Below are 19395 nucleotides of genomic sequence, written 5' to 3'. Positions count from 1 at the left end.
ATATATATATATATCACATTTTCTTTACCCAATTCACCATTGATGGGCACCTGGATTTATCCCATGTCCTTGCTATTGTGAATAGTGCTGTGATGTACATGTAAATGCATATGTCTTTTTGGTAAAATGATTTCTTTTCCTTTGGGTGTATATGCAGTAATGGGATTGCTGGGTCAAGTGGTAGTTTTATTTTTAGTTCTTTAGAAATTTCCAAACGCTTTCCATAGGGACTGAGCTAATTTACTTTTCCCCCAACAGTGTATAAGTGTTCCCTTTGTCCTCATTCTCACCAACATCTATTTTTTGACTTTTTAGTAATAGCCATTCTGACTGGGGTGAGATGGTATCTCATTTGGTTTTGGTTTACATTTTCCTGACAATTAGTGATATTAAGCATTTTTCATGTTTGTTGGCTGCTTGTATGTCTTCTTTTTAAGAAGTGACTGTTCATGTCATTTGCCCAGTTTTTAATTTGGTTATTTGTTTTTTGCTTGTTGAATTGTTTAAGTTACTTACAGATTCTGAGTATTTGTCCTTTGTAGGATGTATAGTTTGCAAATACTTTCTCCAATTCTGCAGGTTGTCTGTTTAGTTTAATAGTTTCTTTTTTGTTGTTGTGCAGAAAGTCTTTAGTTTAATTAGGTCCCATTTGTCAATTTTTGTTTTTGTTGCAATTGCTTTTGAGGGTTCGGTTTTATTATTCTGTATATGGATGGCCAGTTATCCCAGCACCATTACTGAATGGAGAATCCTTACCCAATTGCTTATTTTTGTTGACTTTGTTGAATATAATTTGGTTGTGGTTGTGTAGATGTATTTCCAAATTCTCTATTTGGTTCCACTGGTCTATGTGCCTGCTTTTGCACCACTACCATGCTGCTTTAGTTACTATACTCTTGTAGTATACTTTGAAGTCAGGTAATGTGGATGCTTCTGGCTTTATTCTTTTTGCTTAAGATTGCTTTTGCTATTTGGGTTCTTTTTTAATTCCATATGAATTTTAGAAATACTTTTTCTAATTCTGCTAAAAATGATAATTGGTGGTTTGATAGAAATAGCATTGAATCTGTAGATTGCTTTGGGCAGTATGGCCATTTTAATGATTTTGATTCTTCTAATCCATGAGTATAAAATGTTTTTCCATTTGTTTGTGTCATATATGATTTCTTTAAGCAGTATTTTGTATTAACTAGTTTTCCTTGTAGAGATCTTTCACCTCCTTGGTTAGATGTATTTCTAGGTATTTTATTACAATGTGGCTATTGTAAATGCAATTGCATTCTTGATTTGACTCTCAGCTTGAATGTTATGGTGTATAGAAATGTTTAGTCATAAAAAGAATAAAGTACTGATATATGCTACAACATGAATGAACTTTTACAGTAATATATTGAGTGAAATAAGCCAGTTAACAAGAAATTACATACTATGTGATTCATTTTTAATGAAATGTCTGGAGTAGGAAAATATAAGGAGACCCTATGTGGATTAGTGGTTGCCTAAGGTTGGCGAGAATGGGAGGTTGGGGATGGGAGTGATAGCCAAGGGGTACAGAGTTGCTTTTTGAGGTGATGAAGATGTTTTTGAATTGACTGTGTTAATAATTGCACGTATCAGTGAATATACTAAAAACCATTGAGTTGTATGCTTACAAAAAGAATCAATTAAGATAATACTTACATAGATAGCTAAATACTTTCCCAGGTTAACATGAAAATAAATATATATGTTTTCAGAAAAAAGTTCCTGAACTCAAATATCTGCACCCCAAAAGGGAGTTACTTAATGTATGTTATTTGAAAAAACAATTTAAAAATTATGGCACAAAAGACATATATTCTGGTGGGGCATAGTGGCTAATGACTGTAATTCCAGCATTTTGGGAGGCTGAAGTGGGTAGATCACTTGAGGTCAGGAGTTCAAGACCAGCCTGGCCAACATGATGAAACACCGTCTCCACTAAAAATACAAAAATTAGCAGGGCGTGGTGGTGGGTGCCTGTAGTCCCAGCTACTTGGGAGGCTGAGTTGGGAGGATTGCTTGTACCTGGGAGGCAGAGGTTGCAGTGAGCTGAGATTGCACCACTGCACTCCAGCCTGGGTAACAGAGCAAGATTCTGTCTCAAAAAACAAACAAGCAAAAAACAACAACAAAAAAAACTCAAACAAAAACATATATTCTACATTTATTTTCTGCTTTAACTTGAAAACATGCACATGAATAAGATATAATATTTTACTCTTTAGAACACGATTAAACCAAGAAACTTTTCAAGTAAAAAAATTATTATTTTCTCCCCTTTTTTCTATTTTTCATGTTGGAGTGCCCTAGGGCTCAGTTCTTGTTTCTCTTTTCATCTTTGTTGTGTTCTTTCCTTTGGAGGTCTCAACAAGTCTCCTGGCTTTAAATATCTTCATGTCTAAGATTCCCAACTGAATCCATCCAAATGTTCAAGACAAAACTATGGCAGCCCTGATTACGTTTTCTTTTTTTAATCACACCTATCACCTTCTAACATACTATATTATTTCCCTGTTTGTCCTGTTTATTGTTATTGCTTTTATCCTGCTATTAGAATGTAAGCTCCCTAAGGGTAATACATTTTCATCTGTTTGTTCACTGATGCATCCTACATACATAGAACATGCCTGACACTCAGCAAATTATATATATACACACACACACACACACACACACACACACACATATATATGTATAGATTGGTTGATTGAGGTGGAGTGGGGAGATGGAAAAAGAAGGGCAGAATACAGAGTGATGGGGATTAGGGAGAGAGTTACAAAGGGATCTAGGTCATAACTGGAACTTGGAAATTACAATCATAATCTTCCCCCACCAATCCTCAAGTAAAAAAACCCAAAATTTTTTGTGAGTTTTTGTGAAAATCAGTTAAGGGGCTGAGTGTATTCACACCTGCTTCTTTGGGTGTTGTGGAGCAAATTTGGGACAGTATGCACCAATACAGAAACTAAACTATGAGAATGCCAGTTCTGGGAGTTTACAAAATCACATGGGGGCTTTATGGGCTTTGCTGTCATCTGTACTTATATCTCCGGGGATGTAAGGTTTTCTGCGGAAAAGCAACACCAGATGACTTCTAAGTCACATGTTCACTCTGCTTGCAAACAAATTAGAAAAAAAAAAGCTTAAAAAAAGGACTAGAATGAAAAATGATATTAACAGTGGCTGCTTTGGGAATAGAAGTTTTAAAAAAAGTGCAATAACTAGGCCGGGTGCAGTGGCTCATGCCTGTAATCCCAGCACTTTGGGAGGCCGAGGAGGGCAGATCACAAGGCCAGGAGTTAGAGACCAGCCTGGCCAATATGGTGAAACCCCGTCTCTACTAAAAATACAAAAATTAGCCAGGTGTGGTGGCGGGTGCCTGTAGTCCCAGCTGCTTGGGAGGCTGAGGTAGTAGAATCGCTTGAAACCAGGAGGTGGAGGTTGCAGTGAGCTGAGATTGCACCATTGCACTCCAGCCTGGGCGACAGAGCGAGACTCTGTCTCAAAAAAAAAAAAAGTGCAATAACTTAATGCCCATAATTATAACTTCCAATCTAGGGCTGAGAAAAATGGCCTCTCATACCGCTCTGACCCTATTCTATTGAAAGAAAAAATAGGTGGACCTTTATCTGAAATATGAAATAAAATTTCAATTTCTTCTCTTACCAATCCCTGAAAGCACCCTGTTTTCCTCAGCGGGTTTTTTTTTTTTCTTTGAGACGGAGTCTCGCTCTGTCACCCAGGCTGGAGTGTAGTGGCGCAATCTCGGCTCACTGCAAGCTCCGCCTCCCGGGTTCACGCCATTCTCCTGCCTCAGCCTCTAGGAGTAGCTGGGACTATAGGCGCCCGCCACCACGCCCGGCTAATTTTTTGTATTTTTAGTAGAGACCAGGTTCCTCAGTGGGTTTTGATAAGCAGAGTGCTATCTGTGTGCAAGGTACTCTTCTTTTTTTTTTTTTTTTCTTGAGAAGGAGTCTCGCTCTGTCGCCCAGGCTGGAGTGCAGTGGCGCAATCTCGGCTCACTGTAAGCTCCGCCTCCCGGGTTCACGCCATTCTCCTGCCTCAGCCTCTCCAAGTAGCTGGGACTACAGGCGCCCGCCACCACGCCCTGCTAATTTTTTGTATTTTTAGTAGAGACCAGGTTCCTCAGCGGGTTTTGATAAGCAGAGTGCTATCTGTGTGCAAGGTACTCTTCTTTTTTTTTTTTTTTCTTGAGACGGAGTCTCACTCTGTCACCCAGGCTGGAGTGCAGTGGCAGGATCTCAGCGCCACTGCAACCTTTGCCTCTGGAGTTGAAGTGATTCTTGTGCCGCAGCCTCCTGAGTAGCTGGGATTACGGACGTGCGCCATCACACCCAGCTGATTTTTGTATTTTTAGTAGAGAAGGGGTTTTGTCATGTTGGCCAGGCTGGTCTCAAACTCCCGACCTCAGGTGATCTGCCTGCCTTGACCTCCCAAAGTGCTGAGATTACAGGTGCAAGCCACTGTGCCCGGCCCCAGGTACTGTTCTTTATGCTTACTTACTAATTTAATCCTCACAGCAACTCTTTGAGGTAGTTACTATTACTAACCACATTTTATTTTTTAGATGAGGTGAGTGAGGCACAGAGTAAAGTAATTTGCTCAGGGTTACACAGGCACTAGTAGGGCAGTCAGAATTGGAAAATTCAGGCCATCTGCCTCCAGAGCTGCGATCCTAATCACAAGGGGGCTGTGGGAGGCAGGAGGGAAGTTCTAAAAGAAAAAGGACCATCCTTTGTTAGAGGTGTTGTCATGATATCTGGTTTGTGTCCTAATTGATATTTCCTAGACCTGGTTTTGCTGAAGGCAATTCTCTGTTCACACATTATTTTGTCTTACCCATTCTCCTTAACTAGGCACTAATTTTCTAATCTTATCCTAATTACATTTCTTTCCTTCCCAATGCTTTGACTCTCAGGGTCGAAGTTTTGTTTGGTGGCTAGGTCTAGTGGCTCATGTCTATAATCCCAGCTCTTTAGGAGACCAAGGCAGGAGTATGCCTTGAGGCCAGGAGTTCAAAACCAGACTGGGAAACATAGCAAGACCCTTATCTCTGCAAAAAATGAAAAAATTAGCCAGGTGTGGTGGCACATACCCACAGTCCCAGCTATTTGGGAGGCTGAGGCTGGAGGATCACTTGAGCCCAGGAGTTCCAGGTTGCACTGAGCTGTGATGATCCACTGCACCTCAGCCTGGGTGACGGAGTAAGACGTTGTCTGGAGTTTTGTTTGGTTATATATGCTCGTTGAGATAGCTTGAAATGATTTATTTCATGGTAACTCTCACATCTATCCCTGTATACAGTCTTATTGCTCACACTGTATCCTCCTCCAACACCCACGCACAGAGGATGCACTGGAGCATATCTTTACAAAAATTAAATTAACTTTTTTTATTTAAACATTTGGAAAAGTTTTTTTCCCCAAAAAAGTTTGCCCAGCAATCATTTCTTTTTTTGTTTGTTTGCACCAAGTAACATTTTAATCTTTAGAGTTGCTCCAAATATTCTGACATACCTTATATTTTGTAGCAGGCTTCTGTATTACACTGCTGGATCCTGAGTTGATGAACTGGGGATAGAAATAAGCATTTATAAACACACAATGCCTTATGATAATCCCCTCAATAGCTTCTTTCCCTAGAGCCAGTGGCATTCCTAATATCCAAAGTAGCACTGAATGAATTTCTGAAGAAAGTGATTTTAACATGAAACACCCCGTTCGATGTCTGTAATGACTGCTAGTACAATTTCTAAAGCATAGATTCACTATTTGTCTGTTATAGGGATGAAAAATGTTTTAAAGTTTCTGGTCATTAATGAAACCTTTGCATAGGGGATGGGACTTAGGGAGCTCACAATGATTTTATGAGGACAAGTTGTAGGCACTTCACTTGTTTTAATTGTCATTTATTGATCCCTTGAAGTGAATTATTAGAAAATATTTCCTAGTAGCTAGTGTGGTGGCTCTCACTTGCAAGAAATGTGTTTCCTCCATGTTATAAAAAAATTTCGTCAGTGGGAACAGTTTCAGAAAACATTAGATCTGAAGATTTATAATTTGCCTTCCACAAATATCATACCCTAAGTGCTATCATCACCTTCTGGCACTAGTTGAAAGGATTGTTGTTTCTGGTATACCAAGAATTAAATTTTTTCCAGTGTCATATACCTGTCTTCAATCTGCCTGCAGCAATAACAAAAGATGATTCAAACATACTAAGAAGGGGACTGGGGATCCTTCAGCCCAGGAAAATGAAATCCTGTCATGAAGGCAGAATCATCTTAGCTTGTGTTTGTTTGCTTTTACCTCTGACACTTTATTGCTGTGTCACTCTGTGAGTGTCACTTAAGTTCTCCAAGCCTCAGTTTCCCTGTTTGTCAAATGGAGATGAAAACTATCTCATGGAGTTGTTGTGGCAATTAAGGTAAAACGAACTTCAAGTGCCTTTTGGAGGTGCCTGATACACAATAGATATAAAATCGAATAATTATTATCTATGGCTAAATATCTGTCATATGCTCCTCTTCCATATCTTGGGCTGAGGAGTCTTTCTAGATGATTTGCAATAGGTGATTCATTGTATTATTTCAGTTTAAATGATTTGTCTTTATTACATACACTCTTTCCAGAAAGTTCTTAGTGTTGGTAAGTGTCTTCCACTTGAGGACTCCCACTATAAGAAAGCCTTAGAGAAAATAATGTCTTTTATCCAGAGCAGAGATTACCAGGCCCTTCTCTGGGTGAAATGACTGTACAGGGATGTCTCAGGGGCCTTTTCACAAAGCAAAAGGGACTGGATTATACTAAATCTCTCCCTTGAAGCCCTGTTTTTGGTTGAAAAGTACAAAGTTGTGGGTGAGGAGGTAATAAAACTCTCTTCTGTGGAGAAATTTAACCTTGGGTAAACTTTCTGCTTCTGTCATTGGGCATGCCCTTGGTGGGAATTTTGGCAACTGCTACCATGGAATTATTATAATACCCTTATTCAAAACATCTACTTTAGAAATCTCTGTTTAATTTCCCCAAATTCCTCCTGTGCCCCTAGGCCTCCTTTTTTTTTTTATCTTTCTGTATACAATCTCTCTAAAAATTGCCTCTGTAGCCCCAGACATTAAGCTAAGGCCTTTGGATTTTTCACTCTGCAAAAGATAAGCCTTATAGTTACCCAAATAGCCACTCTCCTTATTATTCTTCAAGCATACTCCTTTAATATATTTCCCACATAGGCACCTCACCCTCTCAAGAAAATTATTAAAACATGCAACAAACATAAGGCATTTCTAAGTCTGTATTCACACAAAAATGGGCTCCTTTAAGTTAGAGATTGGGTCTTTAGCCCATTTCTAGACACTTGAATTCAGTAGAAAAATATAAATGAATTGAAAGCAATAATACCATGGTTTACTCACAAAAAATGATGACAAAAATGAGTAAATTACTACAGCAATTATAGGGATAGGACCAGAACCACTTGAATCCTCTCTTAGAAAAATCCAACGAATCCAGAGAGTTCCCAGTGCACTGTGAATCAGGCCAATCATTATTTGCACAGCCTGTGAGAAGAGAGAGCCAACATTATTACTCAAGTCAAATCTATCACACATGATTACAGTCTGGGTGATTGAGAGGTTAGGAGAATGTTCGGTACTTCTGAAGCAGTAGTGAAAGAATTGTGTGTGAGAAAGCAGACTGAATAGAGAAATGGCAGCCACAGTTAGGTGGTGGGGTCTCCTCATGTATTTAAACAGGGAGTATTTGCTTTTGTTTCATAGCAACCTTCAGAGATAACTAATATTTATTTTTCTAGTTGGTTCTAGTTAAGTGAAAAGCAGAAGCCTATTTGTTTGGCCTAAGACACACAACAAAAGGAGAGCTGTTGGCTCTGAGGACTCTTAAGGTTCTCCTTGATATTTGTCTCCGTCCCATAGTTGGTTCTCTGAGGCCAGCTCCAGCCTGTAGACTCAGCTCTTGTTCTCCACTGCGAATCCCAAATAGGAACTTTTGATCTTGCCTTACTTCCCTCATTCTCTCTTGTTTGTGACTTGGACCTCAGTTTCTCTCTGCTCTGCCTGCTCCTGCAACCAGTGCTGACCTTTGTAACCAATCTGGATCACAGCTCTAGACCTTGTTCAAAAGAGCAGGCAAGCAGGCCCTCTAGTGACTCCTGGTTTTCTATAGCTGTTAAGTGAAGTGGTTCTCTGGGGCCTGCTTGGAGCTGGGCTTTATTCTCCAGCCGGAGTAGAGCCAACTGCACACACCAGTGACTAGATGTGTGCAACCACCGAAGGGGCCGTATTGGAGATTAAAACCCAACATCACCTCCCCAGCAACTACTTTATCGCCTGGTGCCCATTCTTTCTCTCTGATCCATTTAGGTAGTTTTAAGTGAATTAGGCCGGGTGCGGTGGCTCACGCCTGTAATCCCAGCACTTTGGGAGGCCGAGGCAGGCGGATCACGAGGTCAGGAGATCGAGACCATCCTAGCTAACACGGTGAAACCCCGTCTCTACTAAAAATAGAAAAAATTAGCTGAGCGTGGTGGCGGGCACCTGTAGTCCCAGCTACTCGGGAGGCTGAGGCAGGAGAATGGCGTGAACCTGGTAGGCGGAGCTTGCAGTGAGCCGAGATCGTGCCACTGCACTCCATCCTGGGCGACAGAGCGAGACTCTGTCTCAAAAAAAAAATAAAAATAAAAAAAAAATAAGTGAATTAAAGCTATTTCAATCAGATTACCTTAAAATTCATGTTCATAGGGAATATATGGGTTTCTGTTCTGGTATTCAGATTATGTAAAAGTATATTATTCAGAGTTCTCCAGAGAAACAGACCCTATATATTTTATATATACATATATGTGTGTATAATATATATTATATGTTAGTAAAAGGAAAATAAATCTTAGGACCTCATCTTCACAGGTATGGGACAAAGGACAGAACTCAAAGTCATCCCTTTGCTCACCTGAGACAAATGCATATCTGATTGCTTCCTCTGCCCTATGTTTATTTTATCTTATGTAACAATGCAGATTTATTGGACTAGACAAATGTATAAGTAACTATTCCTGTACCGCCATCTCATGTGTAAATTGTGTATTCAGGGAATGGCTGATGAAACACTCAAGAGGATGCAACTGCTTGCCTCTTATCTAGTCACACCCTTAAAAAAATTTCTTCCTCTTTCCTCAATACCTGCGCTTTTGCCTTTGAATACTGAGGTCTCCAGACCCTCTTCAGAAAAAGTATGGGTCACAATTTTCCCCGTGGTTCTGGGTTCTTTCTCAGGCATGTCCTTAACCTTGGCAAACAAATATCTTAAAATGATTTAGACTTGCCTCAGTCATTTTGATTTACTCTGTATCTGTACATGTACTCTGTAAATTTTAGCTGGCAAGTCCAAAATTTATAGTGTGGGGCCAGCAGGCTGGGGATATGGAAGAGCTGATGGTGCAGATGAAGCTTGAAGGCAGTTTTCTGGAAAATTCCTCTTGCTCCGTGTGGGGAGGGATGAGAGAAATGGAGGGGGGAAGGTCAGCCTTTGTTTCACTCAGACCTTCAACTGATTGAATAAAATCTACCCACATTATGAAGGGCAATCTGCTTTACTCAAAGACCAGCGACTTAAATGTTAATGTCATCCACAAACACCCTCACAGGAACAGCCAGAATAATGTTTGAACAACTATCTAGGCACATTTTGACAGAGATAAGTTGACACATAAAATTACCCATCACAAGTCAACTTCGTGTCCACTTAGCAGTCCACTTAGCAGTCCACTTACACATCTCGTGAAACCATACTTCATCTCCAAAGAAAGATATACTTTTGCCTAACAGCTGTCATGCATACAACAAAAAATGCACTAACACTTTTCCAGAGGAGGATGCAAAATTCTTGAGTGACGTTTACTCTTCTGTTGAAATACCACAACTTAAAAACTATAATATAAAGTCAACACATGTTATGTTACATGATAAGGGGATAAGAGAGGGAAGAAAACAAAGGTATGTAATACACACAAACACACAAACATGTTCATTAAAAAAAGGAAAAATAGGGCCGGGCGCGGTGGCTCACGCTTGTGATCCCAGCACTTTGGGAGGCCAAGGCGGGCGGATCACGAGGTCAGGAGATCGAGACCACGGTGAAACCCCGTCTCTACTAAAAAATACAAAAAATTAGCCGGGCGCGATGGCGGGCGCCTGTAGTCCCAGCTACTCGGAGGCTGAGGCAGGAGAATGGCGTGAACCCGGGAGGCGGAGCTTGCAGTGAGCCGAGATTGCGCCACTGCACTCCAGCCCGGGCGACAGAGCGAGACTCTGTCTCAAAAAAAAAAAAAAAAAAAAAAAAAAGGAAAAATACTCATGACAATTACAGTCCCTATTTCTGTAACTGGCCACATGGTTATAGCTGGTATTTGTAATTATTTTCTCCCACTACCCATTGCATATTTCCTTTGCTTTCAGCAAGAACCTCAGCAGGCTGTGATTATTTACTTGGTGGGTTGACCCAAACCATCACTCCTGAAGAGTCTGGGCCATCAGTAGTCTTGTTCTAATTGGGTTGTTGTAGTTTTCCATTGACCTTAATCACAGGACATGGTAATAGGAGATGCCCTAGGGGGCTTCCTGTATTACTAATATACACTTCCTTAACTGTGAAGAAATAGGCCAAATTTCCTCATGGTAGTCAGTATCAATAACCCCTTCCAGCACAATAACTCCCTTCTTTGCCAACTGATTCAGAGATAAAAAGTCCAAAATAGCTAGTTGGCAGTCCTAACTTCCAGTTCAATGAAATCATTATTATGTCTCCTGGTAGAAGCATTTCTTCCATTGGAATAAAGACATCTGACAAGCACAGTATAATGTTTCAGGACAGGAAGCAAATTTTTGCTAGTAGGTAACTATGGGTAATAGTGAGTGGTGTCACTCCCATTTTCACTCCCTGATTTCTGGACCTGTGGATCCTAGCTGTAGGAGAAACACTCTGCTAGTGAACCTTACCCCAGTTATGCAGGATATTGCCAGCTAGCTGGTGCTGTAATTGTCTTCAAAAGTTCATTCCATCATTCTGTCAAACCAGCTGCTTCACAATGGTGGGGAACATAGTAAGACTAGAAAATTACATGAGCTTGAGCTTATTGTTGCACTTCATTTGCTCTGAAGTGAGTTCGCTGATCAAAAACAATGCTGTGTGGCATTACCATGGCAATAGATATGGCATTCTGTAAGTCCATGGATGGTAGTTTTTGCAGAGGCATTGAATGTGGGGAAAGTAAAACCATATCCAGAATAAGTATTTATTCCAGTAAGACGAAAACACTGCCCTCTCCATGATAGAAATGGTCCAATGTAGCCATTCTGCCACCAGGCTAATCACCCCAGGGAATAGTACCATATCAGGAACCCAATGTTCATCTCTGCTGCTGGCATTTTGGGCACTTATCACTGACTGTAGCCAAGTCAGCCTTGGTGAGTGGAAGTCCATGTGGCTGAGCTCATGCATAACCTCCATCCCTGCCACTGCCACCATGGCCACTTTGTTAATGGGCCCATTGGACAATGATGGGGTGGCTGAGAAAAGAGGCTGAGTGGTATCCACAGAACAGGCCATCCTATCCACTTGATTATTAAAATCTTCCTCTGCTGGCTGGGCATGGTGGCTCACGCCTGTAATCTCAGCACTTTGGGAGGCTGAGATGGGTGGATTACCTGAGGTCAGGAGTTCAAGACCAGCCTGGCCAACATGGTGAAACCCCATCTCTACTAAAAATACAAAAATTATCTGGGCACAGTGGTGCGCACCTGTAATCCCAGCTACTTGGGAGGCTGAGGCAGGAGAATTGCTTGAACCTGGGAGGGAGAGGTTGCAGTGTGCCGAGATTGTGCCACTGTCCTCCAGCCTGGGTGACAGAGAGAGACTCCGTCTCCCCGTCTCAAAAAAAAAAAAAAAAAATCTTCCTCTGCTGAGGTTGCTCTTTGGTGGACATTAACATGGGACACAAATATCTTTATGTGTTTTGCCTATTCAGAAGTCTATCCACAAACCTGTTCTCCAGACTCCTGTGTCACCACTTTTCTAATCGTATTCGTTTCAAGTTCCTGACATTCCAGCCACACCACTGGCCACAGCCCATGAATTAGTATACAGTCACACACCCGGTTATTTCTCCTTCCAAGCAAAATATACAACCAGGGGTACTGCTTTAAGTTCTGTCCGCTGGGAAGATTTTTCTTTATTATTTTCTTCAGGAATGCCCCCAGAAAGGGGCTATAGTGCTACAGCTGTCTACATTTGGGTTGTGCCTGGGTATCATGCAACCTTGGCTGGTCATGTTTCTTTACCTGACAAGATAACCCAAACCTTTAATCCTGAAGAGTCTGGGCCATTCGTAGGCTTGCCTGGATTGAGTTGTAATTTCCCATTGACCTTAATCATGGGGCATGACAGTACTAAGAGACACCCTAAGGGGTCTCCTGTATTCCAGACATATTCATTTTTACCTCTATTCATTGTGAAGTAATGGTCCAATTTCCCCTTGGCATCCTGGATTGATCACCCTAGCTAACATCGTTAACTCTCATTTTTGGCTGTTGACTCAGAGGCATGAGGAGTCCAAAGTGGCTGGGTGGCAGCTTTAACTTTGAGTTAAAGAAGTCATTGTTGTTGCTCCTGGTAGAAGCACTCTTCTCTCTGGAACTAAGACTTCTATACCAGACATCTTGTTAGTTTGACAAAAATAGAGCATGAAGTCACAGGGACAGGAAGCAAAAATTTTGCTAGTGGGTCACTGGGGTAATGGTGAGTGGTGCCACTCCTGCTTTTACCCCTTGATTGCTGGACTTGTGAATCCTGGCTATGAGAGAAAGGGTACTAGATATTGGATGCTGATTTAGAGCATATACAGCCTTCTAGAGAACCTTGTCCCAGCCCTGTAAAGTACTGTCATCAAGCTGGCACTGTAACTGTAACTTCAAAAGGTCATTCCACCATTCTGTTAAGCTGGCTGCTTCAGGATAATGGCAAACATGACAAGACAGTGAATTCCATGAGCATGAGCCCACTGCTAAACTTCTTTGGCTATAAAGTAAATTCCTTGGTCAGAAGCAATGTTGCATGGAATACCATGATGGTGAATAAGGCATTCTGTAAATCCATGGATGGCAGTTTTGACAGAAGCATTGCATACAGGAAAGACAAATCTATGTCCAGAATAAGCATCTTTCAGTAAGGACAAAATGCTGCCCCTTTCATGATGGAAGTGGTCCAATATAATCAATCTGCCTCCAAGTAGCACCTTGGGGAATGGTGCCATAGTGGGGGCTCAGTGTTGGTCTCTGCTGCTAGCAGATTGGGTACTCAGTAGTGGCCATATCCAGGTCACCCTTGGTGAGTAGAAGTACATGTTGCTGAGCCCATGCATAATCTCCATACCTGTCACCATGGACACTTTTCAATGAGCTCAATGGTCAATAACAAGGGTGGCTAGGGAAAAAAGCTAACTAGTGTCCACACAATGGGTCTTATCCTATCCATTTGATTACTAAAAGCCTCCTCTGCTGAGGTCACCCTTTGGTGAGCATGCACATGGGACACAAATATCTTCTCATCCTTTGCCCGCTCAGAGGTCTAGCCACATACCTCTTCTCCATTTTTTTTTTCACTAATTTTCCAATCATGTTCCTTCCAAGTCTCTGACTGTGCATCCAAACCATTGGCTGCAGCCCATGAATCAGTATATAATCTCACATTAGGCCATTTCTCCTTCCAAGAAGAGTTCATAACCAGGTGCACTGCTTGAAGTTCTGCCCATTGAAAAGATTTCCCTTCACCACTGTCCTTCAGGAATGTACCAGAAAGGGGCTGTAAGTGCTATAGCTGTCTACTTTTGGTTTGTGCCTGGATCATGGGGTACTCCTTATGAGGCCATAAGTGAAGACTGCAAGAGAGAAGGCAACATAGCAGGAGTAGGAACCATGGGCATTTGGGCTACTTCTTCATGTAGTTTACTTGTGCCTTCAGGACCTGCTCAGGCCTGATCATATACGTACCACTTCCATTTGATGATGGAGCGTTGTTGTGCACGCCCAGCCTTATGGCTTAGTGGGTCAGGCAACATCTAGTTTATAATGGGCAGAAAAGGTTGTATTGTTACTTGATGGACCCTGGTCAAACATTCAGTTTCTACTAAGGCCCAGTTGGAGGCTAGGAGCTGTCTTTCAAAAGGAGAGCAGTTATCTGTGGAAGATGGCAGGGCCTTGCTCTAAAATCCCAAGGTCATTCACTGTATCTTATCTATAGAGGCCTCCCTCTCTGTCACTGTTACCTCAAGTACCATTGAGTTTGCTGAGTCATAAGACCCCACTGGCAGAGCAGGTTGCACGGCTACCTGGATCTATTTCAGAGCCTTCACCTATTCTGAGGCCCACTCTAAATTAGCATCTTTTTGTGTCACTTGGTGGATAAGCTAGAGTGGGACACTCAAGTGAGGAATGTGTTGCCTCCAAAATTAAAATAGGCCTACTAGGCATTGTGCCTCTTTCATGGTTCTGGGGGGGTCAGGTGAAACAACTTGGCCTTTAGAACAAATATCTTGTCATGACCCACACCATGAGAACCCTGGAAATTTTATTGAGGTAGAAGGATTTACCCTGGGTTTTACTCATATTCTCCCCCATTCTCTGACATGCAAATATCTTACCAATAAGTCCAGAGTAGTTACCGGTAATTAGGTCCAATTACCATAATGTCATTAATATAATGGACCAACATGATATCTTGTGAAAGAGAAAGGCAATCAAAATCCCTGCAGGCTGAATTATGACATAAGTTTGGAGAGCTAATATACTCCTGGGATAGGACAGTAAAGATGTATAACTGGCCTTTCCAGCTGAAGGCAAACTCTATCTGGTAGGCCTTATAGACAGGGATGGAGAAACAGGCATCTGCCAGATCAATAGCTGCATACCAGGTACCAGGAGATGTGTTAATTTGCTCAAGCAAGTAAACCATATCTGGTACAGCAGCTGTAACTGGAGTCACCACTTAGTTAAGCTTGCAATAATCCACTGTCCTTCTCCAGTATTCATCCGTCTTCTGCACAGGCCAAACAGGAGAGTTGAATGCAAATGTGGTGGGCATCACCACCTCTGCATCTTTCAAGTTCTTGATGGTGACACTCATCTTTGCATTGTCTCCAGGAATGCAGTATTGGTTTTGAGTTACTATTTTCCTAGGTAGAGGCAGCTCTAAAGGCTTCCATTTATCTTTTCTCACTATACTCCACAGGTTAAGAAACCAATGTAGGGAATCTGCCAGCTGCAAAGTATGTCTATTCTAATTGTTTATTCTGGAACTGGGGAAATGACCACTGAATGGGTTTGGGGACCGACTTGACCCACTGTGAGTTGGGCCTGGGCTAAAACTCCATTAATAACCTGCCTTCATAAGCCTCTACTCTAAATGGAGGGCCACAGTGATGGTATGCATCTCCTGGAATCAATGTCAGTTCAGAGCCAGTGTCCAGTACTCCCCCAAAATTCTGATTATTTCCCTTTCCTCAATGTACAGTTCTGCTGGTAAAAGGCCATAGGTCCCACTGGAGAAGTATGGGAGAAAGATTAACAATATAAATTTTAAGTAGTATATCAGGGTCCTTTCTTGGTGGGGACATGGCCTACTTTCATTCAATGGGTGTGGATCTGTAAACTGGCTCAAGTCTGGGAGTTGATTGAGGGGTCATAATTCTCTGTTTTTATGTTTTGAGGTAGACTTTTGTTCACTTGACCAGGAAGTTTTCTGCTTGCACAGATCAAGTGAGAATGTAGTAGTCTTCCTATCTATTTCATATCTAGGAACACTATGATTAACTACCCAACACCATAGATCTACAGAAGTCAGACTGTTCTGATTCTTGTTTTGACTTGAACAAATGAGAGGTCATCTGTAAGCTGGAGACCCTGGCATGCTAGTAGCATGGCTCAGTTCAAAAGTTAGAAGACCTCAGAACAAAGGAAGCCAATGATGTAACTCTCAGTCCAAGGCCAAAGGCCTGAGAACCTGGGGGGCCACTGGTTTAAGTCCTGGAGTCCAAAGGCCATAGAGCCTGAAGTTGTTGTCGAAAGACAGGAGAAGAAGAGTATGTCCTAGTTCCAGCAGTAGGCTGACATATTTGCCTTTTCTCTGTTACTGTTCTCTCCAGATTACTAGCAGATTTGATGGTGTCTACCCATATTGAGGATGGATCTTCCCCACCTGGTCTATTCAGACTCACATGCTAATCTCTCCTGGAAACACTCTTGCAGCAAACACACCCCAAAATAATGCATTATCAGGTTTCTAGGTATTCCTTAATCCAGTCAAGTTGATACCTAAAATTAACCATCACAGATCCTAAACCCTTCATCCTCCCTTAGGTGCTAGATTTCACTGGTAGGTCAATAGGTGGCCAGTAATAGGCCTATACCTTCTCAAACACATTGTCACCACCATCTTCCAGGCCAGATAAGCAGATGCGAAGCAATCAACCTAGACTTAAAACACCATTGTATTGGGAACACCACCAGTTTTCTGCCCTTCCTATATATGGGGCTTTACTGCATATAAGTATGCCCTGCATTCTGATAGTGTACTGGGTAGGTCTCAACCAGCTGGAGATAATAATATATTTGATATGTTGAGAATTTTCCTAGTGCAAGCTTTAATGTTGCTGACTTAAGTGCATATGTGATTCAAGGTCCCACAAATATTGGTGGATAATACAAAAGGGTATAGTATTCTAAGATTGAGGAGAGCTGAGCGGGAGATCATTGAAGCAGAATGTGACCCACCTGAGCTGAATGTAAGGGGCACATGTTGACAGTACAGCGCCCTAGGGTCTACAGCCTTTTCTGGTTTTAAGCCCATTACTTGACCACTTTATGATTGATGAGCTTTGATTCAAACTGTTTACAGACACAGGTAGAAAATGGACCTTTCATATATCAGCAAACTCAGAATGTATTTGTTAGAACCCTGGGTGGGTTGTGGTAATGTTGAACTATTCCGGAATGTTTTTTGGGTCCGTCACATTTGAGTCCAATTAGCTTTAGGCTAGTTATCATCACCTTAGGACACTTTTGTCAATTCTCCTTCCTTTGGGGAAGATGTGGTCAATGTCTTTTCCTTTTTCTATTAGGAAGAAGAAACACTAGTCATTTATTAACCCAAGTAGCACTTAGTCCTTACCCCTATTGCTTTGGTGCCTTCTTTTAGGATAAATCTTCTTGGCATTTTAACAAAGATATTGTATAGCAGTTATAGAGGATGAATGGACTACTTTTCTGTAGAGAAATATAGAGAACAAGTAATACTTATTATTATTTTGAGATAAGGCACTTGAAATGGAAGCCTCTGATTTTCCACTACTTAGCAATTCCTTGCAAAAAGCTTTTTGCATCAACCCACTGATACTATTCTCTGCTGAACAGCAATAACTTCCTGGCAAAAGCCAAAAGCTACCTCTTAGATTTTATTCTTCTATAATTACCTTTAAATGAGACTGAGTAGATACCTTTTGATGTAGCTGACCCACTCCCATTATTTTCATCTTTCCTAGAGATGTAAACGGTAACAGAAAAATGTAAAATGTGGTATGGGGTGTAAAAGTGTAGAGGTTTTGTATGCAAGTGAAGTTGAGTTGTCATCAGCTTAAAATAAGTATACCTATAAGATTTTTTATTTAAGCCTCATGGTAAATACAAAAGAAAGCCTATAGCAGCAACCTACAGAATGGGAGAAAATCTTTGCAATCTACCCATCTGACAACGGGCTAATATCCAGATTCTACAAAGAACTTAAACAAATTTACAAGAAAAACAACAACCCCGTCAAAAAGTGGGAAAAGGATATGAACAGACACTTCTCAAAAGAAGACATTTATGCAGCCAACAGGCACATGAAAAAATGCTCATCGTCACTGGTCATCAGAGAAATACAAATCAAAACCACAATGAGATACCGTCTCACACCAGTTAGAATGGCGATCATTAAAAAGTCAGGAAACAACAGGTGCTGGAGAGGATGTGGAGAAATAGAACACTTTTACACTGTTAGTGGGAGTGTAAACTAGTTCAACCATTGTGGAAGACAGTGTGGTGATTCCTCAAGGATCTAGAACTAGAAATACCATTTGACCCAGCAATCCCACTACTGGGTATATACCCAAAGGATTGTAAATCATGCTACTATAAAGACACATGCACACGTATGTTTATTGTGGCACTATTCACAATGGCAAAGACTTGGAACCAACCCAAATATCCATCAATGATAGACTGGATTAAGAAAATGTGGCACATATACACCATGGAATACTATGCAGCCATAAAAAAGGATGAGTTCATGTCCTTTGATGGGACATGGATGAAGCTGGAAACCATCATTCTCAGCAAACTATCACAAGGACAGAAAACTAAACACCTCATGTTCTCACTCATAGGTGAGAGTTGAACAACCAGAACACATGGACACAGGGTGGGGAACATCACACACCGGGGCCTGTCGGGGGGCTGGGGGAGGGATAGCCTTAGGAGAAATACCTAATGTAAATGATGAGTTGATGGGTGCAGCAAACTAACATGGCACATGTGTACCTATGTAACAAACTTGCACGTTGTGCACATGTACCCTAGAACTTAAAGTATATATAAAAAAACTAAAAAACCAAAACAAAAAAAAGAAAGCCTATAGCAGATATGAAAAAGATAAAAAAAATCAAAGCATATCACTACAAAAATTCAACAAGTCACAAAGGAAGCCAGCAAGATTGGAAGAACAAAGGAACTACAAAACAGTCAGTAAACAAATACCAAAATGGCAATACTAACTCTTCACTTGTCAAACGTTACCTTAAATGTAAATAGATTAAATTCTCCAGTCAAAAGACAGGGTGGTTGAATGAATGAACAAATAAGACCCAACTCTATGGAACCTCTAAGAGACTCACTTCACCTTTAAAGACACTCTTAGACTAAAAATGAAGGGATGGAAAAAAGATATTCCATACAAAGGGAGACGAGAGCATGGGTAGCTATCTTATATGTGTCAAGATAGACTTTAAGTAAAAAAACGTAAAAAGAGACAAATAAAGTAATTATATAATGATAAAGGGGTCAATTCATCAAAAGGACATAACAATTGTAAATATATATGCACCCAACATTGGAGCACCATATAAATGTGTGCATATATAGAATATTAATAGATATGAAGGGAGCAATAAACTGCAATTCAATAATAGTAGGCAACTTCAATATCCCACTTTCAGCAATGGACAGATCATCCAGGCAGAAAATCATTAAGGAAATCC

General features: G+C 41.1%; 1 protein-coding gene across 1 annotated transcript in view; it reads right to left on the bottom strand.

The window, feature by feature from the left end:
- Nucleotides 1-9418: 9418 nt before the first annotated feature.
- LOC129490332 (membrane-spanning 4-domains subfamily A member 8-like) overlaps nt 9419-19395 on the bottom strand; it is a 75717-nt gene continuing 65740 nt past the window's right edge. Inside the window, exons 6-8 of the mRNA XM_055294097.2 lie at nt 17274-17368; nt 9912-9982; nt 9419-9534 (exon numbers count right to left, since the gene is read on the bottom strand). Coding sequence (XP_055150072.1) covers nt 17361-17368 — 8 coding nt within the window. The 3' untranslated portion in view covers nt 9419-9534; nt 9912-9982; nt 17274-17360. The remainder of the gene's footprint in view (nt 9535-9911; nt 9983-17273; nt 17369-19395) is intronic.

Source organism: Symphalangus syndactylus, chromosome 1 (genome assembly GCF_028878055.3).
Source record: "Symphalangus syndactylus isolate Jambi chromosome 1, NHGRI_mSymSyn1-v2.1_pri, whole genome shotgun sequence".
NCBI classification, from domain to species: Eukaryota; Metazoa; Chordata; class Mammalia; order Primates; family Hylobatidae; genus Symphalangus; species Symphalangus syndactylus.
This window is presented reverse-complemented; position numbering and strand designations above follow the sequence as displayed.